Below are 9279 nucleotides of genomic sequence, written 5' to 3'. Positions count from 1 at the left end.
GAGGAGCTAGACCTGCACGTAGGTAGGTGTTGTGTGAGTAATGATTATGGGTTCTAGCCACCATCATTTCTGTTAGAGAATTCCCAAACCAGAATGTAGAGGTCAGTTGTCACAACCAGGAGATCAGATCACACTTATGAAATGCTGGTTGCTACAAGAGGCAAAGGTTGTCAGGTTGTATGGGGAGGGAAAGAGAGCATGATTCTGAAATAGAAGTCGTGTGCCCTCCGGACCCAAGACACATGGCAGAAACTCATTTACAGGTAACTTTATTTAATGTTTATTTGTTTGTTTGTTTGTTTGTGTGTTTGTGTGTCTGTGTGTGTGTGTACTGCTTTTTCTGTGGGTTCCCTATGTACATGAATGTTCCTGCAAAGGCCAGAAGAGGGTGTCAAAGCAGCTGGAACTGAAATTACAGGCTATTGTAGGCCCTGGTGTGGGTACCTGGGTCGTCCACAAGAGGAGCAAATGCTATTAACCTATATAGCATTTCTCTAGTCTTGTAACTCTCATTTTAAAGGGGGGGGGGCTCAAATAATTCTCTACCTGATAGAAATCAATGCCTAAGTCCCACCTGAAGGGCAATGGATTGGATAATTCTCCACATGGTAACCAACCAGAGCTTAAGACTCCTCATTCTTATAACTCTATATACGAGACCCTTAATGGGAATGTCTATGCTGGGCTGAAGCATCCTCACGGGGAGCTAAGATCCATGTTTTGAACAATATCCCCATCCTTTTTAGAGAACAGCAGAGCAGCATAGCCTCCGGGTTGTGGTTTGAATGTGAAATGTTCCCTACAGGCTCCCATGTTTGAACACTTGGTCTCAGTTTGGAGCATTGTTTAGGGGTAGGGGATGGGGATATAGAACCTCTAGGAGGTGGGACCAGGCTTGAGGATGTATGCCACATGGGGGAGAGATGACGGTTTATAGCCTGGTCCCACTTCCTGTTCGCCCTCTGCTTTGTGACAGGCAGCCAGGCCTCAATACTCTGGCAGCCAGCCATACCTTCGTTGCCTTCTGGAAAGAAGCCAAAATAAGCCTCTGCTTCCCTAAGTTGCTTTTGACCGCTGTGATTTATCACAGCCACGGAGGAAACACCGATACACTTCTCTTGGTCCCTAGTTGCTGAGCAAGTAGTGCTCTAAATGGAAGTGAGAAAAGCAAATTTGCTTTCAAAGGAGCTTCAAAAGACTATGCTCATTTCTGAGTTAATACTCCTGATGCCTCTCACTATAGAACTGATAGTTTCTATTGCAGCTTTACTTTAATACGAAGAAAAAATTATCATGTGAAAAGTTTGCTATTAGAGTCTTAGGAAACTCTCAGAATTTGTAAATATGCATAAAATCATTGGAATGCAACTGAGGCAAAAGTGTAAAGGTTTTACACTACCCAGTTCCATAATTCCATGACACAAAATAGAAGAAAACACTGGCGAGTGTTTCCTTTGTGTGGCATGGCCCCGTCATGGAAGCCCCCCAAATCACAGAGAGGACAACTTTCCGTCTTCCTATTAAACATCATGTTTTCATGTGAGATCCATCGGTACTTTGAGGTGAAAGTGGTCCCAGACAAGCAACTTTCACATTACAAACTGTATTAAATTAATCAAAAAATAGATAAACATTGATAATAACCATAAACAAGAGAAATGATGAACAGTAAAAGGTAAACACTTTTTAAATGTTACTCAAATAGACATTCAATAAAACCACATCTTTCAGACAACATAATTATTCGCATCATAAAAATCTCTAGTGGTTGAAATCTAAAATATTGATTAAAAAGCTTCAGTTGGACTTCAAATCAGCCTAAAAAGAAACTCCCATCTTAATAAAATAGGCAAAACTTTCCTTGGAAACATTACAACCTATTTTGTTAAAAAAATGTGTTCACTATCCTTGAAAAAGACCTAAAATGGGTCTTTCTGGAGAGGGCATCTTTCGCATATTAAATTGGATCTAATGGAGCAGGGAAGACACAATTCCCAAGTACTGAGGGAAAAAGAGGGAGAACTGGCCTCAGAGTCCCAGGACCACATCTCAGAATCCTGGGCTGCTCCACTGATGAAGCAGAGGGTGATTGGACAAATTCTTGACTTCTAAAATTCCCTTCCTGATTTTCAGAGGACATGGGAGCCCAGCTTTCCCTAGGAACAGATCTGAAGCTATGCAAATACATGATACTGCCTAGATTTTTGGAGTGACAGAGTTTGGTTTCCGATTTTGAAACATCTCACAGTGACTTCCATCATCACCTCTGCCTTCTCCTGACTGAAACTCCACACAGTTTAGTTCATCTTTCATTCTCACTTACTGCTGCAAGCTGACACACTGGAGAATGCGGTACCCCGTGTGCCTTCCATTTAAATAAAACACCACCTACTGCTGTTGGTGAGTTTGGGGGTCAATGAATAAAAAATATTTCCCTTCTAATTCTTACCACAAGGGCTTAATTAAACAGCAACAGATGAATCGAGCAGGCACGGAATGCTAAGTTGACTCTGGAAACAATGAAATAATTCAGATTTTTGCTTTTATAATAAAAATGAGAATTGACTTTACTGCACTGGGAGCTGGAAGTTCAAGGTCCGAGTTCTTAAAAAAGCTTTCCCCACCAAGAGAGCAAAATGCCACTCAGTGGCATTGCATTTGTTTAACAAAATTTCTTTATCAGAAACTATAATTTAATATTTAAGTATCTAATTTACATGGGACAAGGTATCATATTCAAAAAAGTAAACTGCAACTAGAAAACTATTAACCACTAAAACCAATACCAAACACAACCCGAACATTTATAGGAAAGCAATTGCTAGAATCTGAACCGGAAACAAAAGGGGCTCATATTTGGCTCATTAAACGAAGCGTCCACATTGCAGCCTGGAAAAAGAGTATCCGTTGTAATTCATTAAAGTTTACCCTTTGTAGCATGAGTAACATACAGATAGACTCATTGTCTGCATATGCACACGTGCGTGTATATATATATTATATTGTGAGACATACACTCGTGTGTGTTGATTTAAAGGTATTCTACCTACTGACAACTGCCTGAACTTTGGAAGGTGCTGAGATCCATATTTCTACATAGCCTTGACTCATTTAATAATGCCTTTTTAAAAACAGAACTTTATGTAAAATACTCTGCTTTTTGTTTATTAACTGAATACTTTCTTAAGCATAGTAATAGACAATGAGAGAATTGCACTTATTATAGAGATACATTAACATGTTAGATTGCAGCTCAGCCATCAAAGATCAGGGACTGTGGTACTGATGGTACGTTATGCACTTTATGCAAAGGTGATTGTGGTCACTGAAATCAAAGTGAGGGTAACTAGTCACAGAACAAAAGGGGATAACAGAAGGAAACATGCACTATTCCTACTTTAATGTGAAACTAATTTTTTTCCCAGGAAACCAACCCTTGCAACTTCCCATTACAATGAAACACCTTCTGCACCCTTGGCAGCACAGTAGATGAGGACATCTGTCTTCAAGTTCTAGTTCACTCTCTGAGTGTGCTGTTCCAGTTTCATCTCCTCAAGCTGCCCTTGGAATTCTGGAGTGTCTACAACATGACAGTCTCTTGATTCGGTTTCATTGAGCCTCAATATCCCCTTCAGCTCTGTATAGCAGGGTCCGTTATTCATCTTCTTCTGGTTCTGGAGGCAGCACGGATACTTCTTCCTTTAGACAATCACTGAAGAATCTGAGGATTGTGCTGTAGAAATGATGCTTGCTCTTGTCCGAAACATGATATCCTTCATCTGGATAGACCTATGACATTGAAAAAAAAAGATGAAATCCAGTTTCTGTTAGGTTCGGCTAAGGTCTACTGGAGCTACACTACCTGCAGCTGTCTCTTTCTCTTTCTATCCTAACCCTCCTATGATTTCCTGCAAGTTTTTAATACTTACTTCCCCAAAGGAAGTTTTCCAAACTCTCTAAGCAATCAGAAGCTAAATGTGGTATGATGGACACATGTTAGATGAAAAGCTGAATCTTTCCCATTTCTCCTGCAGCATGAGAATCAGAAACAACCAGATTTCAAGCAAGGATACTCATCAGCCATCTAGCATGGGGTATCTTCCTTTTCTCTGAAACCTGTAAAAAGGGTCTCTATTTAGATTTCAGAGTCTGAGCCATTGCCAGACCCCTTGTGTGGTGATTTGAATAGGAATAACTACCATAGGCTCATATATTTGAATGCACAGTCACTAGAGAGTGACACTATTTGAAAGAATTAGAAGGATGAGGAGGCGTGGCCTTGTTGGAGGACATGTATTATTAGGGGTGGGCTTCGAGATTTCAAAGGCCCAGGTAGTCACTCTCTTTTTGCTGTCTGTGGATCAGGATATGGAACTCTCAGTTACTTTTATAGCTTCATGTCTGTCTGCATGACACTATGCTCTTCACCCTGATGATAATGGATTAACCTCTGAAACTATAAGCAAGCTCTCAATTAAATGCTTTCCTTCATAAGCATTGCCTTGGTCATGATGTCTCTTCACAGCAGTAGAACAATGACTAAGACAAAAGTTGATACCAGCCGTGTGATCTTGCCCTGAGGTTATAACTCATTTAGCACTATAAAACATTTAGCATCAAGCTTTTCTTTAAACTTCATCTCCTTGAGCACTGTAGCTTCTGTCTTTTATATTATATTTCCTGGCGCTCTTTTCCTCCTTAAACTGTACATTTTGTATTTTTTCCTTGCTCCAATTGCTCTTTTTCATTGTATCTTTGCAAAACAGTGACCACTAGTAACCACATGACAGTCAGAACTAGGCTGTCTTGAAATCTCATTGACCAACAGCAATGATTCAAAACTCTTCAATTTAGTCTCAGGCAATTTTTTTTTTTTTTTTTTTTTAGGACAAGGGCAGAAAGAAGCCACATTCTTTGCAAAAAAAATCACAAGAATGGTCTCTAGGCCACTTATTGGCATTCTGCCCCTCTGAAAACTTCTTGCGCTATGCCCCAACTGCCCATAACAGCCTCAATACCACTGTCTTCATGCTCTTACTAGGATGACCCAGTAAATCCTGCTTAAAACTTTCAACTCCTTTTCTAGTCTGAAGTCCCACAGTCTTCCATATTCCTCCAAACAACATCACAGTCAGGCCACTCCCTGGAGAAGTAGCTGACAGTTTTACACCCTGATCCATGATTTTGGCTGCCATGAATCTCAGAAGAGACTTTGAACCTTGGACTTATAAACACTGTTGACACTAGGACAGCCTATTGGGACTTCTAAAGTTGGACTGAGTGAATTGTTGCATTTTGATATAGCTATAAGCCTATGGGGTTGAGGGAGTAGAATGTGGTGGTCTGAATTAGAATAGCCTACATAGGCTCATGTATTTGAATGCTTAGTCACCTGTGAGTGGCACTATTTGAAACGATTAGAAGGATTAGGAGGTGTAGCCTTGTTGGAGTGGGTATGGCTTTGTTGGAGGTGTGTCACTGGTGGTGGGCTTTGAGGTTTCAAAAGCCTATGCCAGGCCCAGTCAGTCTCTCTCTTTCTGCTGCCTGTCATCCTCCACCAATGGAAGGGTGAAGCATGCGAACATTTAGTAACTGGGCCTATAGTTGAGATTCACCCATCTTGTTTTAGCCTACCTCTCTGGTGTTTCCACTAATGTATTTTAAAATTCCTTGATTTGTAGCTTTCTTTGTACTACTTCTAGTAGAAAGAAACTGCTTCCACATTGAAGAACATAGAAGCAGGGTAAGCTAAATGTTCACAGGCCATTATCACTCAAATCTTGGCTCCCTAACAAACTATCACTTATTCCCTTTGAGTTAAGAGTTGTGCTTTTCCATTAGCAGTGAGGAAATGTCTGCCATATACCATAGATGCTACCAGATGGCATTTTTAGACTTCCGGTTAGTGGGAGCTAGATGCTTGTACATTCCAAAGATTTGCACAGTGCTCACAGATACATTAGCTCACACACAGAGGAGAAATATGGCTATTAAGAGTGCTAAAGCAGCCCAAGGTAACTTGGGGATGGACTTCTACCATTTCAAACATTCCAACATCTCCACAATCACTGAAGTTCTAATCAGTCTATCAGCCTTACAGAAGGTTTAGTAGAAGATGCTGTGCCTTTCAGGAACATTTTTCACCAAGACAAAACAAAAAATCATGTAAAATAGGGTTTGTCAGTCCAAATAGAAGAGTCTTCCATGTTCATGTTGACTACTGTGGCCTAAACATTGCAGTCTGCTTGAATAAACGTGTACTATCTTCTGGAATATAAGATCCAGACCTCTCTTTACTTAACATGTTTACTTGAGAAAATTTGCAATTACATATCATTGTTTTTCATGCACCTTTAAAATGTCCACAAATCTTCTGGTCAGTTTTACAACCAAGGTGATATACTTCTGTAAGACAGGTCCAAAAAGTTGAAATGCAAAGTGCAAAGGAGGTTAGTATTTCTTGTCTCTGTAGGAGGTTAGGATCCTTTCACATGCCTTCAGGGCATTTCAGAAAGCAAAAAGATTCTAGCTATATCAGGCTCAGAAACATAAGAAGTAAACTCTTAGTGAGTTTTCCTTGAGAAGAAAGCTCCAGGGCACTGTGACTTCACACAGGGCCTTCTGCAAATTTGTTTTCCTAAGATTAACTCCCCCAAATCACTCAACAGAGAAGGTGCAGCTGTGGTTAAAAGAGGCCCAGCTATAGCTCACACTAGCTGGGACCTTGTGGTTGGCCATGTGATTCCAATTTTGCTCTTGTGGAGAGTTATGGAGTCCAGAAGCCTTCAAAGAATAATGACAGGTCAGTTTGTGTGTGACCAGGTTCATTTCTAACCCCTGTGAGGTTAATGCCTAAAGCTGTGAAAGTGAAGCCAATGGAGAACCGAGAAGTTAGTTTAGAGATACAAGAAACACAGAATGCCTTGTGAAGGAAGAGGCAGTGAACACAGCCAGGCCCAAAAATCAGTTATGTGAACTTTACCTAGCAAGGACACAGGGACATGTCTTAATCAAGCCCTATGAAACCCATGTCATGTCATCATTATATCCTCTGGATGATGAACATGAAGCTATGGTATTTGATATTTGCTCTGTTGTTGTCCAGCAACTTTCACACATGTCCTGTGGCTGACACACACACACACACACACACACACACACACACACACACACACACACACACATATGCACACATTTTTAAAGAGCTGTTTTACTTTCCCATGAGCTCCTATAATGTGAAGCTTCCTTGCTACAGACCCAAAGCCATAGGTCCCATTAAGACCTCCAGAATCCTGATGGAAACCTGAGAATGAGCACTTTTTTCTGGAATTGTGGCTTACCTGAAGAGTATAATTCACTCCAGCTTTTATCAGATGCTTGATCAATTCTGCTGAATGTTGGAAATGAACTTTTGCTGAAAAATATTAAATTATGATATTTGAAAGAGATGAATTGATTAGCACCAGAAACTTTTAATATATTTTCCAAAGAGCTAAGTGTCTTACACACATTATTCACTTGGAAGACCTGTCATTAATTTTAACTAGAAAGCTGTTAGGTAAAATAGTAAAGTGTCATTTCACATTATAAAACAGAGCACCAACACAAGGTGCCACTACTAAGGTGAATTTAAGTATCCAATGGCATTCTATGCATGTGTCTATGTTTGTGTGGTCGCTCCTGTGTGCAGGTATGCACAGGCATGTTTGTGAGTGTGTGTGTGTGTAAGTCAGAGGACCACTTTGGTTGTAATTCCTCAAGTGCCTTCCACTCTTGATTTGAGACGTGATCTCCCAATAGCCTGGGACTTTGACAAATAAGCTAACATAGCTGGTCATCAACTTCCTTTTATCCACTTGTCTCTGCTCAGCATCTTGTCAACACTGGGATTATAAGCATACACCACCGTGCCTGCATTTTACTTTTCACTTGGGTTCTGGGGAATCAAAACCCTGGTCCTTATACTTGGGAGCCACCTGCCCAATTCTGTATGATGTCATTTAGATATATTTTGTGGGGGATAATTTCTTTTTGTAATAAATTATGTATTTTGTTCTTGATAAACATTGAAGACAATATGTGTCTTGCCTGCCATGAATACAGTGAAATATCTTCATATACTCAATTGAGGATTTCTAGAATCTAGACTCAGCCAGACACTGACACTCTGCATTATTTTTTTAAATTACAAGTTGGCAACAGTGAGATGGCTCAGCAGAAAAGGGTGATAGGCAGGAAGTCTGGCAATCTGAAATCAATCACTGGGACCCATAAATGGTGGACAGAGAGAACAGGCCCCCAAAAGTTGTCCTCTGGACCCACACACATGCCTTCATGAGCATGTGCTCTCATACATATACACGACAGATATAACCATATGAATAATTAAAATCTCATACTAGAACTGAATGTCCCATGTTGAGAAGATACAGTACATTGCTCATTATTCAGTGTTAACTATTTGATGCAGCACAAACTGCTTTTACTCTTTTTCTTCCTTCTTCCTTCTCTCTGAATGTAAGGTCTCAAAGCTTCAGAATACACATCTCAGGAGCTATGCATTTAGTAATGGCTTTGTCTGAGCTAGTTATGAAAGCTTGGCCCTGCCACTCAAATCTTTCTGTGCTACAGTTTTCTCGTATTCTGCCTAGGCTATTTCTCTTACTCTATAACTATATTTAGATTTCCATAAATAACTTTAAGCTAACATTTTGTATCTGTCTTTGTCAAACTAGGGCAGCCTTATCAGTGGTCTGAGCTTCCTTAGGCTCTCATTCCATGGTACAGAATAATCTTTCTATATAGCAGAGGCAAACAGTTCCAGTCATTCATTTAAAATACACTCAAGATCTTTCTGAGCAATTTCCTATTACAATTAAGAAGAAAAATCACCAATTCTAAATAACCATAACTTGCTTAGTATGAGTATGTGACTATGAATACAGACTTATGTGGACAATGAATGAGATTAAAATAATCTCATATAATTCATGTATATTTTTTAGTATACATGGAAAGATATATGGATAGATATATGGAAAGAACTCCATCATGTCTACATTTGGATATGGCTGAAAAGATAAACATGCCAATGAATTGTTGTGGGGGAAGGGAGAGAAAGGGAAGGAGAGAGAAAGAGAGGGGGGGGAGAGAGAGAGAGAGAGAGAATGGGCACATATAGAGAAACTAGAGGACAACCTTGGGTGTCAGTCCTTGCCTTTCATCTTATTTGAGGCAGAGTCTCTTGTTTGGCTCTGGGCACACTAGGTTGCCTGCTTA

The 9279-nt window shown here is 40.1% G+C and overlaps 1 protein-coding gene across 1 annotated transcript in view; it reads right to left on the bottom strand.

The window, feature by feature from the left end:
- Positions 1 to 1528: 1528 nt before the first annotated feature.
- Positions 1529 to 9279, bottom strand: part of Dpp10 (dipeptidyl peptidase like 10) — a 143325-nt gene continuing 135574 nt past the window's right edge. The window contains exons 20-21 of the mRNA XM_059280624.1: positions 7341 to 7414; positions 1529 to 3789 (exon numbers count right to left, since the gene is read on the bottom strand). Of these exons, the coding sequence (XP_059136607.1) occupies positions 3655 to 3789; positions 7341 to 7414 (209 nt within the window). The 3' untranslated portion in view covers positions 1529 to 3654. The remainder of the gene's footprint in view (positions 3790 to 7340; positions 7415 to 9279) is intronic.

The sequence above is a fragment of the Peromyscus eremicus genome, chromosome 15, assembly GCF_949786415.1.
Source record: "Peromyscus eremicus chromosome 15, PerEre_H2_v1, whole genome shotgun sequence".
NCBI classification, from domain to species: domain Eukaryota; kingdom Metazoa; phylum Chordata; class Mammalia; order Rodentia; family Cricetidae; genus Peromyscus; species Peromyscus eremicus.
This window is presented reverse-complemented; position numbering and strand designations above follow the sequence as displayed.